Source organism: Mercenaria mercenaria, chromosome 13 (genome assembly GCF_021730395.1).
Source record: "Mercenaria mercenaria strain notata chromosome 13, MADL_Memer_1, whole genome shotgun sequence".
NCBI lineage: Eukaryota > Metazoa > Mollusca > Bivalvia > Venerida > Veneridae > Mercenaria > Mercenaria mercenaria.
Window position 1 is genome coordinate 67,582,194 of NC_069373.1, and position 23,134 is coordinate 67,605,327.

At 36.9% G+C, this 23,134-nt stretch overlaps 1 protein-coding gene across 2 annotated transcripts in view; it reads left to right on the forward strand.

Annotated features, from left to right (window-relative positions):
• Positions 1 to 1,400: 1,400 nt before the first annotated feature.
• Positions 1,401 to 23,134, forward strand: part of LOC123529273 (microphthalmia-associated transcription factor-like) — a 38,734-nt gene continuing 17,000 nt past the window's right edge. The window contains exon 1 of one of the 2 annotated variants that reach the window (XM_045309531.2): positions 1,401 to 2,033. In XM_045309531.2, coding sequence (XP_045165466.1) covers positions 1,756 to 2,033 — 278 coding nt within the window. In that variant the 5' untranslated portion in view covers positions 1,401 to 1,755. Of the gene's footprint in view, positions 2,034 to 14,958; positions 15,140 to 23,134 lie in introns of those variants that run through there. The other variant, XM_045309533.2, reaches the window with a different exon arrangement.

Below are 23,134 nucleotides of genomic sequence, written 5' to 3' on the forward strand. Positions count from 1 at the left end.
AAGAGGCACTTGATTTATCTTCTTACGCTAGATAAGAGATACTATAGACAAATATTGGTCCGTACGAAGTTGCATATCCTGCCCATCACGTGTACACCAGTTTAATCATAATTACTCTGTATAAATTGAATGGGAACGTACATAATTATGATCTTTCGATAATATCAACCATTGTTTTTGTAATTAATTTCCGGCTTAAGATGTTTCAGTTCATAGACGGACATTGGCTTTTAACTTCAATATCAAAGTGTACGCTACAATGACTAAGGCAGAGAAAATTATTGGTTTCTTGTGACCTATGTTATGATCTGTACCCATAAGGGTACGGAATTCCGTTAGGGCCATCGCCTTTGTATGTGTTGATCTGAAACGCGATACTCGATAGTACGATGATGAAAACGCGAAATCACGAAACTACGATAACGAAAACGCGACAGCACGATGATGATAACGCGATACTACGATAACGAAAACGCGATAATACGATAGTACGATGATGATAATGCGATACACTATCGCGTTTTCATCATCGTACTGTCGCGTTTTCACCATCGTACTATCGTATTATCGCATTTTCGTTATTGTAGTATCGTGATTTCGCAATATCATTATCGTACTATCGCGATACGATGGTGATAACGCGACAGTACGATGGTGATAACGCGATAGTTCGATAATGATATTGCGAAATCACGATACTACGATAACGAAAACGCGATAATACGACAGTACGATGGTGAAAACGCGACAGTACGATGGTGAAAACGCGATAGTATATCGCATTATCATCATCGTACTATCGTATTATCGCGTTTTCGTTATCGTAGTATCGCGTTATCATCATCGTGCTGTCGCGTTTTCGTTATCGTAGTTTCGTGATTTCGCGTTTTCATCATCGTACTATCGAGTATCGCGTTTCAGATCAACACATACAAAGGCGATGGCCCTAACGGAATTCCGTATTAGGGAGGCATACGCACGCATGACATGTAGATTTTTATAAGGTTCAAACATAACGTTAAAAGCTATTTCCAATACAAATTCTACTAAACAAATATCGAAATTTGTCTTAAATGAGACTAAAAGTAGCCTTAACCTTGTAAATTTCGATAATTCATTTAAACATTTGCTTTAATTTCCTTACTCTAAAAAGTGCATAAATGTCTACTAAATGAACACAGTAGAGTAGATGAATATAATCATTTACTCCTCTGTTCGCAAGAGACAATAGTAAAAATTGATATAGACACCTTGTTAATGATGTATTACCGTGATCGTTAAATTGATAGAGCTCTTTCAAACCAATACTGATATACATTGACCAAACTAATGAACAGGACGGTAGCTTAATATTTTGTCAATTTTGTTTGTGAAAACAAAACTCAGAGACATCTAAAGCGGCCTAGGTGCACATTATTGATAAACGTTCGCGTCGCTAGCAAATGCTTTAATAAGGAAAGGGGTGGTATCTTATGAAGCCGATCAACGGAGGAGTGCGGCTATCTCCATATAGAGCGAAATATAGATATGCAATTTTAATAGTAAACATTAAATTTCACGGGAGTACTAACTGATAAATTGTTGAATACAATATGGAAAGGATATTTAAGTCAGAGTTTTCGAGCTAATATTGGCTGTGCGGTTTCATTGATCTAAAGCGCTGAATATTCAGAACTAGAGATTTTATTTTGGAATTAAACACTCAATCAGTTTTTGGATACTTTTCAGCAGAGTGAGGATTTGAAGTAGCTTACAATGGTAGTGACAGTGTGTTCACCCGACCCCGAGGGTCAGAGCAACAGCCAAGACCCGCACCGTGGAGCCCAGAGTCCAGAAATCCCACAGGAAAACAGTGACAGCCAAGCCAGATTCAACTTCGACCCCACAGAGACTGTGATAGTTGTCAGAAGAAAAAAAGATCCCGGGGGTCGGGAAAACAGTGTCATGTTGAAGAGTTTGCTCAAACAAAAATCTTTATTGACTAACAATAATATTAAAGGTGGACGGATAGAAAAAGTTCGTGTGGTTAAAAGGTATGTACATTTTCATTCATGTCTATGTATTAATTAATACGCCTTTTTGGCTGTAATGTACTCCGGACCTTATTTTATCATACCACTGTTTCGTAGTCAAAAAACCGGTGAAGTGTTCTTATTTTTGTTTATAATTTGGTTATCATTATACCTGATATGGTAACCTGATTGACAAATGGTTTAAATATCGTTCAGACTTGCGAAACATTTTATTTATCTGTACATATCGTTATACTATGCATATGTCCTTCCATACCCACATATACTATATCTGACCTTGAATATTAAGTATACCATATAGCTTGCTATACTAAATATAGCGTGCGAGGAAAATACAAACCAATACGCTACACCAAATTTAACAACATTGATTTTCCTACCATCATTTGTAGAGTGGTGTTATGTGGTTCCAATCGGGAAACTTGAAGCAGGTTTGAACGTAAGAACTGATTCGATTTCCTATAATATTTTCTCCCATCAGTGGATCTGCTTTTATCCCTCAGCCGCCTACTCAGCGATTCAGGGAAACAAAATGTTTTTATCCCATGCAAATAATTTAACATCTCTTCGCCTAAGACTTGCATAATGGAAACAAATCCAGCACATTTTTACAACAAACATCTCGCTGGCGTAATGGTGGGCTAGGTAGGTAGGTTAGGGCATTGCTTAACCAAACAAAAGACATGGTGCATCGGAAGATCAAATGTTTGCCTTGCCCAATCAATATCCCAACCTAAGAAATTGTGTCTCACTCCAGAACTTTGATTTTCTAGACTCCCCGTTTCCCTTTCATTTCGGGTTTTTAAACGTGCGACATCCACTCGCAAGATCGTTGCTTCAGGCCAATGTTGCCCCAAAAATATGAGGGATGGGGCTGCTACACCCCTGAGCATTTAAGTGTACTTAATTTCCTAAGCGAAATAAAGTTCATTGTTTGTTGACCAACAAAAATGATATAATTTCCTTAATATTACATAACAGATACAACATCACACTTAAAGAGACAATTTCATCCTTGTAAGTTTAAATCTCGTGCCCTTACAGATACATCGATTGTATCTATTTATCAATGACTGAGAGATAGTCTGGTGGATAAGGGCTCGGCTGTTAGTCCCGGGGGTCACGAGCTGGAAGATGTATTATTACGATACTGATACTTTTGAGCATATAGCTTTAAAGTCAATCTCAGCTGTCGGACGACAAAAAGTTAGGATGGTCGATAATGGCGTAGATAATTAGATCTCTATGTACGCTAATTCAAATACTTCATCTTAGATAATGAGGTCAAGATATAAAACGAGTGTGATAAGATGTTTTAATTCAGTATAGCGACTGCCCGAAGGGTTTACAACAAGCTTCAGCCCTGGTTCTCATCCCAGACCATTAAGAGACTAGTATACAAACTTCTAGAAAAATGTTGAGGCATAGAGTAACGACACGAACAATGGATTAAAATGAATGTCTAAATTTCGCTATATTTCAGAAAATAATACGATTTTCTTATCTTTTTGGAAGTGTTGAAGTAACCAGGGTGCAGATCTGTAATAATTACGTAACAACATCAATATTGCTTACTTGTAGTTTAAGCAACCCGAGAAATAGGTACATGTATTCGTATTGACAACACTGTCCTCTGAGGATCTTATCAGACAGAATAGCGATTAAATTCTGATGAGCTAATTTCTTGAGCAAAGAGACGAGACAAACTGGGTAATCCTACAGTTTAAACAAAATGGGCGTAGTTACGATTTATTAAAAGTCTGGGAGCGAATGTCATTGCTACGATGAGGAGACAATACTTACTACATTTATTTTTGAAAAAAGTTCCATTTGTTCCAGCCACATATATTATTCCATTGACACTGTAGCGACGCATGTGACAAGAAGGGCAATTGGGCGACTGGCAGACCTCAATGAAGACGAAAACCTACAAATCCTCTTTTGTAAAAGCAATTTTATCAGTACATCTTAAATGCTCCCTTAAAAAGTTTATTTTACATACATTTTTTTCTGTGAAAATACAGATGTGATGCCCCAAGCATATAGTATACCTGCTCCTACGCCTATGAATTCAACGTGTTTCATGCAGCCGTATGTACAATAAGACGGAACGGAAATAGTCAGTTCAAACCAAGTCATCCAATGTTGGAAGTACTTTATCCAGAAAGCGAGGTATCCGTGAGTACTTTGTCGTGGAGTACCTATCTCTGAATTGTTTTTGTATTCCGTCCCATATAGCACACATGATGTAAAACAGTATGAAGTATATATCGAGACAAAAAATGCAAACAAAAACTTACCAACTTTTGAGGATCGTTTAGAGCTTAAATGACAGCTTTGGTAAGAGTCAAGTTACACACTACAGTAAGCTGAAGACCGCTTTAATTGCTTACTGTAAAACAGTTCGAAATAATTTTGTATCAAGTAACAACCCACAAACTTTTAGTCGTATGGGGTCCAAACAAACAATTAAAGCCGCTTTAGGGGGACTTTATTCGCACACTAACGTCTTAGAAGTATTTCTGTATGCCATCTTTGCCTCATACTAAAACTGTTTTAAGACTGAAGAACCTTGCCACAGAGTAATGACATTTAAAGGCAGTTTTATTTATTTAGAATCTTACCACATATTTAGGTCGTTTGAAGGCCGCTTTAGGGGGATTTACTCACACACACAAGTCTTGTAATGATTTTGTAGCAGATTGCCCTGATTTGAAGACTGCTTTACATCACTGCTTGTAAAACATCAACGTCTTTTGAAGGTCGCATTATAGATCACCTTACCACAATTACTAAAGTCAACTCTATAGTAAATTTGAATGCTGCTTTTCAGAGAACCAAACCATGCACTTATGTCATTTGAAGGCCGTATTACAGAGCACCTTACCACATATCTGAAGACCAATGTCACAAACTGAAGTCAACTGAGGATTTCTGTATTGGCAACTTGACCTTACATTAAATTTATTCGAAGGCTGTTTTATAAAGGAAATCTTACCACACACTATAACACCTCAATCATTTGAAGGTCACTTTATTGCGTGTTTGTAGTGGTGGTGGTGGCGGTGGTGGGGTAGGGGTGCGGAGGAGGTTGTGCTCACTCAAACACTGCAGTCTTATGAAGATCGACTTTGTATTGGTAACATTATCTCACACTAAAGTCATTTGAAGACTGCTTTTAAAACAGCTTACCCTAGCACATATGGCATTTGAAAATCAATTTATATAGACCCTTACAACATATTCTTCAGTCATTCGACATCCACTGTTTTCACACAGCCTAAGTACATATTTAAAACTTCATGCAGAGCCTAACCGTACACTATTTAAAGTAATTTGAAGACCATTTCATTGAACACCTATCCGCGCATTTAAGACAAGACCATTCCACTTAATGCCTTACCACACACATAGTCATTTGACGGTCATTTCAACATCATTCCACAGATTACCTAGCCAAGCATTCAAGTCGCTTGAAGAACATTCCATGGTGGGCTTAACTTACACTGCAGTCATTTGAAGAACATTTCATATATGGAACATAACCATTTACTCAAGTAAACTAAACACACTAAAGGAAATAATATTTCATAGGGAATGGTAATAAAGGTCATTTGAAGACCGCTTCGTTGTAACCTTACCTACCTGCAGTTAATTGAAGATCAATTTAGAGACAGCATTATTACTCAAAAGACACTTGAAGACCTTTCTACCGACATTAAAGTCATTTGATACATGCATGGTGAACCTTACTCGAAGAAAATTTCACAGAACTGCTAACCACGTCATTCGAAGACATTTGTATAAAGGACTCAGTTATATACTAAAGTCATTTAAAGAATAATTCATAGAGCCCCTAACTACACACTAAAGGGAAGACCATTCCAAAATGTGTCTTAACCACGCATCCACGTAATTTAAAGACCGTGGTGAGCCAAGCCATGCATTAAAGTCATTTGAGGACAGCTTTACAGAGGTTTACTTCACGCTTAACACTTACCATGCTAAATTTCTATAATGAACTTGTCCATCTTCCAATTTGGACAGTACCATTAACTGTTTAAAGGGTTTGCACGGATGTGCAGGCTGATCATGATATACACTGGTCGCAAATGCAGAACCAATCGTGTGCAGCATGGTAAGGGCTAAGCCAATCATTTGAAGACCTTTTTTTATTGATAGCCAAACCCAAAACTGTAATTATTTACTAAAATTGGTTGTTTAAAACATTGATATGTGAGTACAAGTAGTACTAAATCATATATATAACAATAAAATTACGTCGGTAAAATGCATTGATCAAATTATGGAAAGTACAATTTACCAAGGCTTGGTTCAATGTCATGATAATTTGTTTGGTATCCGGGCATTGTGAGTGGATCATAAACGTCATATCCTGTTTCAATTCAATAGTCAGTATAAATATACCAGATTGTAAATTAAACAAAATTGACAAAACGCGTGGATATTATAAGAATTGATATATTAATGAGTGTTTTAAGTTCAACTGAATAATTTCGTTTTACATCAATTTTTTACTGCGCGACTAAAGCAGTATAGTGCGACACAATCGCACTAGACTGTGAGACTATCGGAGTAGACTACAAGACTAACGCGCTAGACTGCGAGACTAACGCACTAGACTGTGAAACTAACGTACTACAGTGCAACACTAACGCACTTGACTGCGAGACTAACGCACTAGACTGTGATACTAACGTATAGACTGCGCTAGACTCTAATACTAACGCACTAGACTGCAAGACTAACGCACTAGACTGTAATACTAACGTACTAAACTGCAAGACTAACGCTCTAGACTGTAATACTAACGTAATAGATTGCAAGACTAACGCACTAGACTAAAATACTAATGTACATAACCACAAGACTAACGCACTAGACTGTAATACTAACGCACTAGACGGCAAGACTAACCCACTAGACTGTAATACTGACGCACTAGACTGCAAGACTAATGCACTAGACTGTAATACTAACGTATTAAACTGCAAGACTAACGCACTAGACTGTAATACCAACGTACTAGACTGCGAGAGTAACAAATTAGACTGCGAGACTAACGCACTAGACTGCAAGACTAACAACCTAGACTGCTAGACTAACGTACTAGACTGCGAGACTAATGCACTAGACTGTAAGACTAACTCGATCACTAGACTGCAAGACTAACCCACTAGACTGCGAGACTAACGCATTAGACTGTAAGACTAATGCACTAGACTGCGAGACTTACGCACTAGACTGCAACACTAACGCACTAGACTGCGAGACTAACGCACTAGACCTCGAGACCAATTCACTTGACTGCAACACCAGTGCAGTACACAGGTGTTCTTACGTTTTTTGTAATTATAATACAGATTTTTTTTATCGGTGAACTGATATATAAATCAGTTCTCCGTTTGATAAAACTTCTACAAATACAGGAAAATGAAATACTTTTTAGTTCAAAATATATGACATAAGTCTGCAGTCATGTGCTGCCTTACGTCCCTGGGTCAAACTGATTTTGTAACTTTTCAATTTCTGACTCATTTTTTTTCCCTTAGTTTCAAAATTTTTGACATACATCTTGCGTTGAGTCCCAATAGTTCCAAGATGGAGTAGGGAATGTTCAAGTTAACCGGTTTCTAATGTTTATAAGCTGTTTTGTGACCACATTTTTGACGCTAAACCGTATGGTTATTTGTTCCCAAATATTATTATCATGTTACCATTTAAAACTAATGCATACATTACGTCACTTCAAGCAACTTTTTATACTGATTTTTTTACATATTTTGTTGAAATTTCGAAACACTATCGAATTTAAGTGGCTTTTTAATTAATGCTCAAGACTAGAACATGATTTGTGCATAACAAAAACAAAATGAGAATAATAAAAGAATTTAAGAACAGTTAAAGTTATAATACTGTTCAAAATCACTCTAAAAATAAAGAAAGTAACTGTGTACGTTTGTAGAAAACAGTCTAATGTACTCATTCACCCGTTAGTCTGATTTGGATGGCTAAATAATGTTGAGATACGAATGGATAAAATGAGCCGCGCCATGAGAAAATCAACATAGTGCGTTTGCGACCAGCATGGATCCAGACCAGCCTGCGTATCCTCGCAGTCTGGTCAGGACCCATGCTGTTCGCTTTCAAAGCATATTAGCAGAGAAACTGTTAGCAAACAGCATGGATCCTGCTGGTTGCAAACGCACTATGTTGGTTTTCTCATGGCGCGGCTCAAATAATGAAATTCATTATGCTGACATGTCCGATTAGCTTGATATGTAGAGCACAAGAATTTCAGCCAGGAAATTGTAGGTTTGAATCCCAGGCGAGACGTATACTAGACTAATGGAGACTTTCTTGCACATCGCAGTTCAAAGCTTTGTTTTACTGAATTGTTAATCCGCTCTTATTATTTACATGTCTTTCTTGTCTGTCAGTTCTGTGTGTAGAATTATGAATGGCAAGTGTGGACACCACTTGTTTTAAAAATGGGTCTGTCGGTAAAGTTCCACCATCGGACTTTGTGAGGTACTTGAACTTGGTGTCACCAAACTTCTTACTAATGGCCAGACAATGACACCAATTACTTTATTATTAGTATGTGAGAATTCAAGATATGTAATATTGAGACCGGAAATGATTTTCGAATCTGGACGTGTAAGGTCTAATTAAAGCGATCAAATTTGTAGTTTGTTGTTCGGTATGGAAAACTAGATTCATGACATAAGAGTACATATCGAATATGTATAATATTACATTTGCATGCATCAACATACACATGTAGTTCTATTACTTCGTTAGTTGCACGAGTATTTTTCAATATAGCATGACATAGTTACAGTACTGGAAACTGTAACATTAATTTAAGAAATGCTTGTACATGCAGTGGTGTGTTTTACTACGAGTTTATTTCAAAATTTCAGTCACGGAAATTTTGAAATAAACTCGTAGTAAAACACATCTTTTCTTTAGATACATCTTTCAATCTTTTCAATCTTCGAGACGCAGTTTTCACAGGTCAAGGCCTTGAGAAGTGTCGGACTAGCTTAAAAACTTTGAGATAACGGGAACTAAGAAAACAAGCCTCTTTTGACCACTGACATCAACGTCAATAAGGGTTTTTACGAACAATAAGGATATAGATTCTGCGGTTCGAGCTCGCGGCCTTTTGTTCAACGTTGTGTCTTTCGAGCCACTAGATAAAACACGTTCGATCGCATTTGAAGCGGATCTATCCTTATAGTATGTTTGTAATGTTTGGATAAAGTTAAATCGACGATTTATTTTTTTGGTTAATCCAGCGTTATGCAATGTTGTAGTAGCACAAATATCTAGGACTATAGGTTATCAACACTACCATATTACATAAGTTTGACAAGTTCACGAGTGTAGATATTACAGCTATTTGGTGAAAAAAAAATAACCATACATTGATAAAGATTGGGGAAATATCACGAAAAGTGAAAATCAGTGTTAAATATCTCTTAAACATTTCAAAGTCTCTTAGGCGCGGCTTTCCAAAAGCATTGTGTCTGCACTCTACGTAGATACTGGGACCTTCATTTATACCAAACGAAGTGCAGATGCCTTTATAGGGCTACCTTCTCCTTGTTGAAAGTAAGAGACCCATGATCGTATGTTTAATGCCCTGGCCTAATAATAGTATAACTAGTTATGAGAGAAGCATTAGATCGACAAGATATGCGAATGCCACAGATTCAATCCCGTCTGAAGATGAATTGTGACTCATTTTTCTAATTTTGGGTTCAGAAAAACTACTAGCTTTTTGAGATATATACAGCGTAGAAATAAATAATGAAGAGAATTGTCCTTTCAACTAATACAAATTTTCCAATTAGCTACCCGAAACTTCGCCACTCGTACCTGTAGACAGGTATGAATTTTAAAAAAATCAAATAAATATAGGTTTAGTTAATATGTTTTATCGCTAATATTATATACAATTACATGAATGATAACAATTACATACGGCTATGTATAGTGCAAGTAAGTCTGGCTTCAAGCTCACTGTCTTTTGCATACCAGAAGATGTAGTGTTGATGAAAGGCCGCGAAAAGCGACGTATTCCAAAAAAAAAAAAAAGACCAGTTCTGTAATATTACATAGGTATGATGGCTGATTTGTGCCATTACGTTATTTCGTTCTGTCGCAGCGACACTTCGACAAACGTCGTTATGGCGCCCCACCGAACGTCGCCCAGCCAAATGTCGTTTTTATCCGAGTCACAACGGTTGATGGGTGGGGTCCCCAAGTAGCTGAATATATATATTTTTACATTACTTTTCTTCTATTTTCGTATTTTTTTTCATCCGTCTACATTTGGCTGAAGAAATACGTATTAGGAAAAGGATTCATATAAGTTACCTTGTAACTTTTTTCCTAATCCTAACTGTATTTGTTACAATGATGTTTATGTTATGTTTACTTGATTGATTGAAATAAATAAATACTGTTTAAACTAAATGTCGCCCCAACAAATGTCGCCACGCCAAACGTCGCCCCGCCGTAATGATGTGTAATCGTAGGAAATTGCTCACTCTCGCCCCGTCCCACCTCCAATCTTCTTTAATCAGTCAGTGAGTCCTTTAGTGGCACTATGTGTAACTTTTAAATTACAAGACTTTTTTCATGACATTTACATAGATAGAGGACAGTGGAAAGATTTCTCTACGAGACTACTCTACGAAAGTAACGCGACCAACCCCCTCAGCAAAGAGTGACATTAACCTTTAGATAGGGATATGGTGTTTGCTCACGACAATCCATCTCACTGAGGCAGGCATAAAGTATTTTCCAAATGCATGAAAAAGTTATAATTTGGACGCGAGAGGGCGGACGCATATTGCCGTCTATCTATCTATATTAACTGAAAAAAAATATTACAATTTTAAAGTTACACAACGAGCTACTGATGAATGCACCGTTGAATTAAAAGTCGAGGGATGGGGTGGGACCGGGGCCGGAGCGCCATAACGACGTTCGGCGAGGCGACGTTTGGTGGAGCGACGTTCGGAGGGGCGACATTCGGTGGGGCGCAGAAACGACGTTTGTCGTTCTGTCGCTGCGACAGAAAGAAATAACGAAATGGCACAAAGCAGCCACCATCATAGCCGTGTAACGTTATAATTTTAATCTATTGCTTGAAAGGTGTTTAGAATTGAAAACCCCTTTTCCGTAATGATCTTAAGTTAAAAATGGCATGTCCAGGCAACGATTGCCGATTACAAGATAGCTCGCTAGACCTACTAGTTCTGCATATCTGCTATATATCTTAAAAGGTGATATTATCCCTAGGAAAGTGTTGAGTATAGATCAGTAATGAATATTTAAAAAAAATGTCAATCTGCTATCTAGGGCATTTTTGATGGTTCGGTCGTTGACATAAATTTGACTCGTCCTTCAAGTCACCTTCTCTCCGGCGTCATAGTAAACGAAATGACATAGTCGTTCACTCTTTGTTAGATAATGTAAGATATCATTCGGTTACAAGGTGGTCAAATATTTTACCCGGTACCCCGTATCCAGGTTCGACATTATCAGTGCCAAGGGAGAGTAGTTACCATGATTGAGTGATAGAGATAGTCAACAGTTGCGACACTTTGACATTTAGTTATGATAAAGTGGTCTAGTTTCAATAACTTTGTGATAGATCTTAGGTTGGAAGTAAACATTTTCTTCTATTCTGGCCGCTGAACGGTATATAACAGCGGGCAAAAGAATATCACGAACAGACCAGATTACACTATACCATGCAGTCCCTGTTCAAACGACAGTCTGAGTTATGTTTTTTCCCGAAAAACATCAAATTACCTTTCATGCACAAAGTCTCACCCAACTCACTATGATACTAGTATACTAAACAACAAAATTAATACCTTTGATACTTTGATAAAGTTCATTACTTCACATTCGATATGTCAGCATTCATTCAATGAGGCCAGGTTGCAGGACCTCGCCAATCTACCAAAAGACAGACTCTCGCTAACTGTGTGCCTGTATGACTCACATGGCTTTGTTTTTAGCTGCAGGGGCATTGTTATTGTCAGACACATGTGAAATACCTTGACAAGAATGACATCTTTCTTGATTGTCAGCATGGTCTCAGGACGTGTAGGACCTGCGAAACTCAGTTTCTGACCCTCGTACACGATCTGGCCTTGAGGGTCCTTAACCTTGATAGAGCTTTCGGTAGGGTCCCACACCAGCGGCTACTAAAAAAGGTCCAAACCAACGGAATACGAGGGCAGATCTTAAAGTGGGTTTCTTCCTTCCGGCATGACAGAACACAGAACATAAGAGTTAATGGTCAGTCTTTCGAGGAATCCCCAGCCGACCTGGATTCCCTATTCATATCGGAATAGAAACTAGGAATGGACTTTCACTCTAAAAATGTAATGTTATGTGTGCAACAATGTCAAAATCTACTGTATCAGCAAAATACTTACTGAAAAGGCATTAACTTATCGAGAAACAAGCGAGTGGACCTCCAATCAGGTTCCAGCTGAGTGACGGAAAAGACCGTAACAGCCTTGATTTTTACGACGTAACCAGCAAAGAGACGAAGACCAGAGCTTAGTTCTCCCAGACGCGTCCAAATCTAGAATACTCATCCTCACAAATCACTCTAAAATAAAGTAGAAACATTGATTAAGCGTCAAACGCCTGTGATTATTGCACCAACATTGGGTGCACACAGCAAAAACTGTTAATTGTTATGCTCTACAATAGCGCCCATGCATCACCTAGTATAGACATTATCTAAAGCCGACAAAGAACCAGCAGTGGTATTCACCTAGTACCATATTCTTTTCTTACTTCACATTTGTATACATACAGCTACTAGTATATTTTTTTTCAGATGTACATACGTACCCCCAGTGTGAAATAATCTTTAAGCATATCATTGCCTTATTTTTACAGTGAGCAATTTCCTTGTATTCCATTTCAAGAAAAACGGTCTCAGATTTTCAACATCAGCTATTTCGAATGATAAAGCAGGTTGAAAGTACTTCAAATTTTGAATATTTGGCAGTTTTATTGAAAAGTTTTGTCGCAAATTATCTTTTTTTTTTTTGGAGATAGCTCAAAGATGCTAAAGAAAGAATAGCATTTTTTGCTATTATAATACGCTACCACTTGTTCAATAAATGTGTTTGGACATAAATTACTATTTAATGTTTAGATTGTACTCACTATGCGATGAAACAAAACGGGAGTTATCTCAGTATGTATTGAATCAAAAACTTAAAAAATATAGGTAAAAAAAAAACAGCATACGTGACGGTGTCAACTCCAGGACATGTCACAGTGTGGTATTGAAACGCGTGTGTGAAATGTGGAGATAGCGAAATATGTGACTGAAAATGTCTTTTACGGGGCTTGCCTTCTGAATTAAGGACACCAATAATAGCTCTGAGACGAATTCAGTGGTATTTAAGTATATCTTTATATTTTCAAAAACTTATAAGAACAAGGCGACGATCTGTTGCTTCTAAGGCTCACTGTTTCGCATCCTTCGAGAGTGGTCTGTCCAACAACAGGAGTCTGAAATTCTATCCACAAGACTCTAGAAGTCTGTCTTTTAAAAAGAATTCCCCGTATACTAGTATATAAAATAAAGAACACAGATTCCACTACAAGAAGTGAGAGTCTAATGAAAGAAATACGAACTGCACCTAAAAAAGCAGTTAGTAAGTCCAGCAACAATTTCCATATAAATATATAACCCACGAAGCTTGATCCACAAAGTGGACTAACATAATACCAAAATATGACGCACAGCTTAATGATATTAGTAATCAGATTGCTTTATCAATGGTGTCCAAGCGATGGAGTAGTTGGAGTAGCAGAAAGCTTACAGCAAGATCTCTACTGTTTAGAAACATGGGAAAAAGAATGGTCAATGGAATTTAATCCCGATAAATGTGAAGTTCTAAGAATTTACCGTAAAAGAAATCCTGTCATATATCCTTACACCCTACATAATGTCCAACTTCAGTCCACTGACCATGCAAAATATCTTTGTGTTACCTTAAGTAATAACTTGAGCTGGTCAAATCACATAAATAACATAACATCCAAGGCCAGTAATACCCTCCGCTTCATCAAAAGGAATGTAAAGACTATATTAACAGACAGGTTAAAGAAATGGCCTATAAAACCTATGTCCGCCACAGTCTGGCACCCCTGGCAAAAATATCTTACTTATAAAGTAGAAAGGGTATAAAGATCTGCAGCCCGCTGTGTTTTTAATGATGACCGGTATACCAGTAGCGTCTCAGATATGTTATCAGAACTAAATTGGAACACCCTAGATCTAAAACAAAGATCAAATCATTCCTCACTGGTTATGTTCTATAAGATAAGAAATGAATTAGTGGCAGTGGACCATCATCATCTTACACAGACACGAAATTTAAACTTCTTAATTCCCAGTCCAAAACACTGTACCATGCGAATTCCTTTTTCCCCAGGACTGTCAGGCTATGGAACAGTTTACCAACATGTATCCAGTCCAGCCCCATTTTGCAGACATTTGTCAGCGGGCTGGACTCGCACTCTCTCTAAATACTATAATCTACTGTTTCAACTGTATACGTTGGGTCTTTTATCTTTTAACTTTGCACGTAACATTTTTTACTAAAACACTGTTTCCAGACAGCGCCTGCTAGTCATAATCGCTAGATTCGATTGTTCGGCAGTGAAGTAGTTGTCTAAGACCAGATAAAATATTTTCACATATTTTCAATCCTATCTAGACACCGCTTTTTGGGATTTTCCATCCCGTGACGAATTTTCCAAAAATAGCACCATTTATTCACGAACGACCAATCAAAACAATTAGATATACCACCTGTTTCCGCCAAACCAATGAAATGTAAGGACAAACATTATTCAATGGTGGAGTAGAAACAAAGTTGTGGAAATCGCCCAACCGGTAATTAACCACAAATAATGACAGATTCTGGCATTGACATAGACTTTTCTAGTCTTCTCAGTGCAGAAGATAGTCCGACAGAGGGTCAGTACTACGAATTAAAAAGCAACACGATCATTCAAAGGTAAAATCGGGTTTCAATCTGTTCTTGTTTTTGTTTCGGTGTGACGTCACAAATATTTGTGTCAAAATAAAGGACACATGCAATGCTTTAATTTTCTTTTATTATACAAAGATGTAATACTGCCAATTTCAGAATAGCTCGCCGTTTCAGTGTTTGCATCATACACTTGTAGTCACTGACTGATATCGATTTTCTTATCGTGAGTGGCTTATTTTGTAACCGTCATTTACATTAACTCCGCCCAAGTCGCGAGTCAAGTTATGTGGGTTTTTCCCATTAATTTGTCTTAACAACACATAAATTGCCAGGCATACAATGTATTTATGGTTTTAAAACTTGATGATATTACAGTTTAAGTCGTATCTCAGAATCAGTTTCAAATGAAACATTTTTTACAATCTGTGACTGATTACAATTATGTAAAACTGTCCCGATTAGTGTCGCATTATCTAAAAGTACTTAATTTTTCTGTCAGCGATGATAAAAATCATTAATCCATTATAGCCTCACTACAAAATGCAAATTAAGTCAGCGCATAAAGTTTATACATGTAAAATTACACATGTGTTTTTACCACTTGGTCTGAGATCTAAGTTTACAATAGTAAATCATAGCCCGATTGGCATCACTTTTCATGTCAAAAAAGTAAAATATTTAATTTAAACATAAACTCCCTGTTTAAATACGTTACTCAAGCTATAAAGGCAATAAACAGTTCTGTGAGTTTGAGATTCTACCAAATATTGGCTCGAATTAACTGAAATATAGCCGTGGTACATGGGAAGAACCTCTGCAAGAAACGTCCAAATTTCTCAGATAAAGAGATGTGATCGGTAGCAAGGCTCGAACCCGTGCTCTCCCCACCCACCCAATTGACCAAATCAGGGATGACAGTGATTTCAAGTTAGCGACTAACCACTTGACTACGGGGATAGTCACATGATGGATGGATACTACAATTCCTAGTTTAGAAATCACAAGGGCACATTATTGCAATAAAGCAGAAGTCAGCATTGACTTAGGGCGACGAGTTAGACTTACAGCTTATTTTTACATCTATTTTTTCCGTTTGACTAAAATGTTCATGACATCACATACTACATGGTTTCTGTATGCAGTAATAATTTGACGGATTTCTATGAAAAATTTATCCTTTGTTTTAATATTTTACACATCACGCGTATATATACAGAACTTACGTGTCTCAAAAGTGGACTCGTTTGAGAGAAGAAAATATCGGTAAAAGTATTTTATCTTTAATTTCATTTAAAACTGTGATAGTAGAATTTGAATTGTAAAAGGCGATCTTGCATAGACTTTATTCACCGTTAAATTGCCTGTCACAAATACTAGAATTTAACGACCGTACCATTTAACAATATGCAGTTAATCAGAGTCACATGACCTTTTGAAAGTTTAAAATCATAACTATAGTTTTCCTATCATATCTTGTCCAACTTCGACAATTCTGGGCGTCGAACTTTGAAAAATCGAAATACATGTAGCATTTAGACACCAGACCCAGATAGACGCATAATTATACTAGTAGTGACCTCATCACATTGTATTTTACCGACAATCGGATTACATCTCATCATATGTAGCTTTTTACCATGTAGGAAAGGAAATACGTATTAGTTAAAACATAATTGAGCCGCACCATGAGAAAACCAAAATAGTGCGTTTGCGACCAGCATGAATCCAGATCAACCTGCGCATCGGTGCACTCTGCTCATGATTCTTACTGTTCGCTAATAGTTACTCTAATTGCAATTGGCGTTGAAAGCGAACAGCATAGATCCTGACCAGACTACAGACGCACTATGTTGGTTTTCTCATGTCGCGGCTCATATTTTTTTGTATAAGTAAATGTTTCCGTTGTCATTTAAACAATGAGATTTAATAATGACAGGTTCTTCATGACATTTAATTTGACGGATTGTATATATTTCAATATAAATTAACGGATATCTAAGCTTGTGAAATGTAAATATTTATTACTACGTCGTGTGTTTCCGGGAGTGACTGATGAGCCCCGTTAGGCTAGGTTTCGTAATTGTATATTCAAACAGTCTTTTGATTTGCTGGGCCTTTTTGTGTTCTCATCGTTCTCAACAACATGTATTAAAAAAGAACATAAATATTATATTTTTCCAAAATACCTTGCACAAATATGAACTTCCGCTTTAACATGACACTGTTATCTTACGTTCAAATTAATTAGATATTGAAAATCTATCATCTAAACTAACATTAAGAGACCTTGAGAAACACTCAAGGGTCCACAGGACCTCCCTCAACAGTCACCCACTCTTGAGAGTTGGCTCGACTGTCACTCACCTTTATGAATACAAATGGAATCTTTCCTGAGTAAAGACGTGACCGTTAGGCAATTTATTTGAGTGTACTCAATGAGTGGTGTTGGAGTGTTGTATGTATCCTTGATAAGCCAGGGGTGTTGAAAGATATCCGTCATAAAATTACCTTGGGGCTATATTGCAACCTGTATTTGAAAGTAAACGGTGTCGATTGTAAAGATGTCAACTACTACATTATCAAAGTTTATTAATAGTCATTAAATTTACAAATGTGATTGAAGTGATCGTTTACAAGAACTAGGAAAACAAATGATGAATTGTTTATGTTGGACTATATAAGGAGAGTTGTCATTCTACAATTTCGATACTTGAACTGTGCTTATCATTATGTAATACATTTGGAATGAACATTGAAAATGTTGACACATGATTAGATTGAAAGACACATAGATCTAGTTTTTAACAGACTGAAAACATTTTACACAAAACTTTGTTTTTTAACGATATAGTGACACTGCTACAGGCATAATTGTAAAGAAATATTGTTAAAGTATATTACACAATACGAGACTGTACTTCCTCAATACATCACAGTGTTTGTTGTTACTTCTCCGAATGATTTTGTTTGAAAGAATCGAACTAAGAAATAATAAGTTTTGTTGTATTTCGTTTAGAGTACATCAGTGTCAATCCTCAGACAGTTCAAATCTTTAATCTAAATAATTTTATGTGTATATGCTGCGGACGTGTCATGCACAAGTATGTACGCATTATGCAGGATTATCTTAAAATAAATTCCCGCAATATTTTACTTTTGTACCTAACCCTTTACATCGTTTTTTGTACATTTTAAACCACTGCGATCGATAGAAATACACTTTTGGGCGGAGCAAACTACACGCGTGATCCTCTCACTGATAACTAGAGTGACAGCTACGTCATTTACTACATGCGTTTGATGTAAACGCCCATTCGGCGAGCTTTTCTGAAATTGGCAGTATGTACATGCTCTTGATAAAATGATTATTATACATACGAGTTAATTTCGAACTGTGCAAAGTATAAAGTTAAAGTGATTTTAAGTGTAGCTCAATTAACTGGGTTGTCAGATTGAACTTTGCAGATTTTGACAGTTGACTTAACTATTGAATTCGAAGTGAATATAGTTTCCTGTTTCTGTAATTATTAATTTATTCATATGTTGTTTGAATTTGCTTTTGATCCTATTATTTGAAGAATATGTAGAGCTATTCGACTCATCCATAATGGCCATATGTTGGCGTCTGTATTAGTCCAAATTATATGACGTTTTGGAACCGTACGTGTGATAACTGTCTCTGTCCAATCAGAGGGATACAGGGATGACAACTATAAAATAACAGATCATAAAATAAGTCATCCTGAAAAGCCTAATTAGTAAGGCTAGGTCTGTGTTGGTGTTTTAAATTTGGTTAAGATTTTGTAAGCTGGTTGTCCAAATAATTGTACTCAAGAGTTGCATGAATATCATGAAAATTTTTTTACTGGTCAATATCCCCCTCCAACGTGAAATGTCAGAATGTAAAATCGGTCTGCCTGAGGTCTCATTATTTAGACTAGTTAGCTGGTATCTAGATCAGTAACTGCTTGTTGGAATAGATTGAAACTTCACACTTTTATTCACTGTGATTAATTGACTTACATTGCACGTACAGGTTCAATAACTCTGTTTGCTTTTTACAAACTTATACCCCTTATTCGAGTTAGCAGTTTTTGGTTAATACAAACTTATACCCCTTTTTCGTCGGAGTTAGCAGTTTTTGGTTAAGTTTTTGTATGTAATCTGGTATCTTAGTACCCACTAATGGAAATGGATTGAAACTTCACACACTTGGTCTATGTGATGATCTGACATGCAGTGAACAGGTTCCATAACTATCCTTTGCAGTTTTACCAAATTATGCCCCTTTTTCAACCTTATTCATTCAATTGACAAGGCTGTTGAATAGTTGAGTGTTGCTGTCCTTCTGGGGACAGCTCTTGTTTGATCTGGTCAACTGTCTGTCTTTAAGATCGTTTCAATAGTTTGGCTAAGGAGACCTGTAACTGCCCAATTTGGGAATGGGGCCGGGGCCTTTACAATTGGGAAAAATGCGTCAGAAAATGCCTAAATTGGGAATTGTTAAAAGTCATATCTTCTGTTAAAATGTCACATTTAAGAGAGAAAATGGCCATTTTTATAATTTATCATTATGCATTAATTTAGAAAACTGTCTTGTGTTTCAAAAGAAAATATATTTAACTTTGGGAATTTTAGTCTTGAATTTGGGAAAAAAACATACTATTTGCCATTGGGATTCGGGCCCTATTTAGGACCCAAATTGGCTAGAAAAAAAACACTGTGATGACATCCACCGGGTAACCTTTATGTAGTTATAACTGAAATTTATTAACGGGAAAATCATTGCTGTCTGTATGATAAATTCTTTTGACTTTCTACTGCTGCCTATGAACTTCCAGTGCTTCACTTCTATTTTCCATAAATACATGACCCTTATAAACTGAAACAAATTATACTTTTTACTTACAGTAAATGCATAGTGTAGCTCAGTTATTAAAATTTAAGCGACCCAATTCCATTACATACTTCATTGTAGTTGAGGTTAGATTGGCACATCCACAGTTTTATACTAATACCACTGTCACCAAGAAGCTACTTCTTCTGATCAGTCTGTTTCATGGTAGGAAGTTATATAAAGCTAGACAATCTGTCAGAATACAAATTGTTTTTATTTTCCAGTGTTGTGATGTTGAAATATTGATCCCCATAATGTCACCATGGAAATTGTTGCTGGACTTGTAACTGACTGCTTTTTTCGTAGCTGTATGTTCTTTCATTAGACTCTCACTTTCAGTAGACTTTCATTAGGCCTTCACCAGTGTTAGACCTAGGAAACTAATAATACAAGAAGGGTTTATTATAAGAAATTGTAAGTAAATTAACTTCACTGTATGAGTATAAAAAGTCTGTTTGATTTACAATCTTTGAGCAGCTCCAGGATATATCCTGACATTCTCCCATTAAATTTTGCTTTGTAATCATGCTGCATTTAATTTATTTCGGAAGTGTTTTCAGTCCATTTTGCCCATAAATTATATTATCAAGGTACTAGCATTATGTAACTATAATACATTTTTAGCTCACCTGAGCACAAAGTGCTCAAGGTGAGCTTTTGTGATCGCCCTGTGTCCGTCGTCGTCGGCATCATCGTCGTCAATTTGACTGTTAACACTCTAGAGGTCACAATTTTGGCCCAATCTTAATGAAACTTGGTCAGAATGTTACCCTCAATAAAATCTTGGATGAGTTCAATATTGGGTCATCTGGGGTCAAAAACTAGGTCACCAGGTCAAATCAAAGGAAAAGCTTGTTAACACTCTAGAGGTCACAATTTTGGCCCAATCTAAATGAAACTTGGTCAGAATGTTACCCTCAATAAAATCTTGGACGAGTTCGATATTGGGCCATCTGGGATCAAAAACTAGGTCAGCAGGTCAAATCAAAGGAAAAGCTTGTTAACACTCTAGAGGTCACATATTTGGTCCAATCTTAATGAAACTAGGTCACCAGGTCAGATCAAAGGAAAAGCTTGTTGACACTCTAGAGCTTACAATTTGGGCCCAATCTTAATAAAACTTGGTCAGAATGTTACCTTCAATAAAGTGTTGGACGAGTTTGATATTGGGTCATCCGGGGGAGAAAACTAGGTCACCAGGTCAAATCAAAGGAAAAGCTTGTTAACACTGTAGAGGCTACATTTATGACTGTATCTTCATGAAACTTGGTCAGAATGTTAATCTTGATGATCTCAAGGTCCGCTTTGTATATGGGTCATGTAGGATCAAAAACTAGGTCACCAGGTCAAATCAAAGGAAAAGCTAGTTTACACTTTAGAGGCCACATTTATGACCATATCTTAATGAAACCTGGTCAGAACGTTAAGCTTGATGATCTATAGGTCAAGTTCAAATCTGGGTCAGGTGGGGTCAAAAACCAGGTCACTAGGTCAATTCAAAGGAAAAGCTTGATAACACTCTAGAGGCCACATTTATGACTGTATCTTCATGAAACTTAATCAGAATGTTAATCTTGATGATCTTTAGGTCAAGTTCAAATCTGGGTCATGTGAGGTCAAAAACTAGGTCACAGGGTCAAATCAAAGGAAAGGCTATTTGACACTTTAGAGGCCACAAAAGACCTAATTTTAATGCATTTGACAAAGTTCTTACATTTTTAGTTTGACTAAACAAAGTATATTGAGAGCTATCCTATTCCACCGGGCGTTGGCGTTCTTCCGCATCCACACCTTGGTTAAAGCTTTAATGTAGTTTCTCTTTATCTCTATAAATACTTCAAACTTAAATAGTTATTCCCCATCACCACCCACGTTAATAACAAGGCGCAAAACTCTGGCACCAAGTTTTCATGAATTTTGCCCCCTTTTTACATAGAATTTCAGGTTAATTTTGATGCATTTTCACTGAATCTCAGCTATTTCATAACAGATTTAATTCAAACTTGAAATAATTGTTCCACATTACCCATATCATTTGACACAAGGGCCATAACTCTGGTAACTTGATGTAGAATCATAATTCAGACACACTTCATAATGCATTTCAGAATGCCCTGATAAATGACTGAAAACTTCATGACTTTATGTCAGCTATTTTCCTTGCTGTTAGCAATGCCACAAGATGGGGTTCTCTGATGAAACTTACAGACTTAAGAACATCACTCCATTGAAGGTTTAGTGAAGGGATCTTTGGGCTTGTATACCAGTTATTAACCCATACCACAGGGCTAGACACTAACCATTTTGAGCCACTGGTCCGAAGAGCATTTTCCACTAAAATTTTAAATAAAACAGTTACTGGTCCTCCAAATATTTCACTGGTCCTTGTTGCTTTTCACTGGCCGCGGACCAGTGTTAGTGTCGAGCCCTGTACCATGTTGGACAAGATTGGATTTGCCTTTGCGACCAGTGTAGATCATGATTAGCCTGCACATCCATGCAGTGTGATCATGATCTGCACTGTTCGCTATTCAGCCAGTATCTTTTTAGTATGTACCCCATTTAACAGTTAATGGTACTGTCCAAATTGAAAGATAGACAAGTTCATTATAGAAATTTAGCAGGGTAAGGGTTAAAGAGGTCACAATGAAAAAGCAAAACAACATCAGATCTGTACACATATATTCCTACTAATGCATTACATGTAGTTTTCTACAGTACTGTATTGGAAACAGGGCAGGGGCTTTTAGGTATCCGATCCACAAATAAGCAAGTTCTATATAACAGTACTATTAAAATATACCAAATATTGATGCCTGGTAAGCTCATATAATTTTGTATCATTCGAAAATGTATTGTCTACTGGAAAAGAAAATATAAATTACATGACAAAATATATGTTATATAATTTTTAGCTCGACTATTCGAAGAATAGGGGAGCTGTCCTACTCGCCTCGGTGTCGGCATTAGCGTGAGCGTCACACAAATGTTAAAGTTTGCGTACCACCCCAAATATTTTCAAAGTGCATTGAGATATTGCTTTGATATTTTTCATACTTGTTTACCATCATGACCCCAGTCTGTAAAAAGGAGGAGGCAACTCTATCAAGCATTTTGACTGA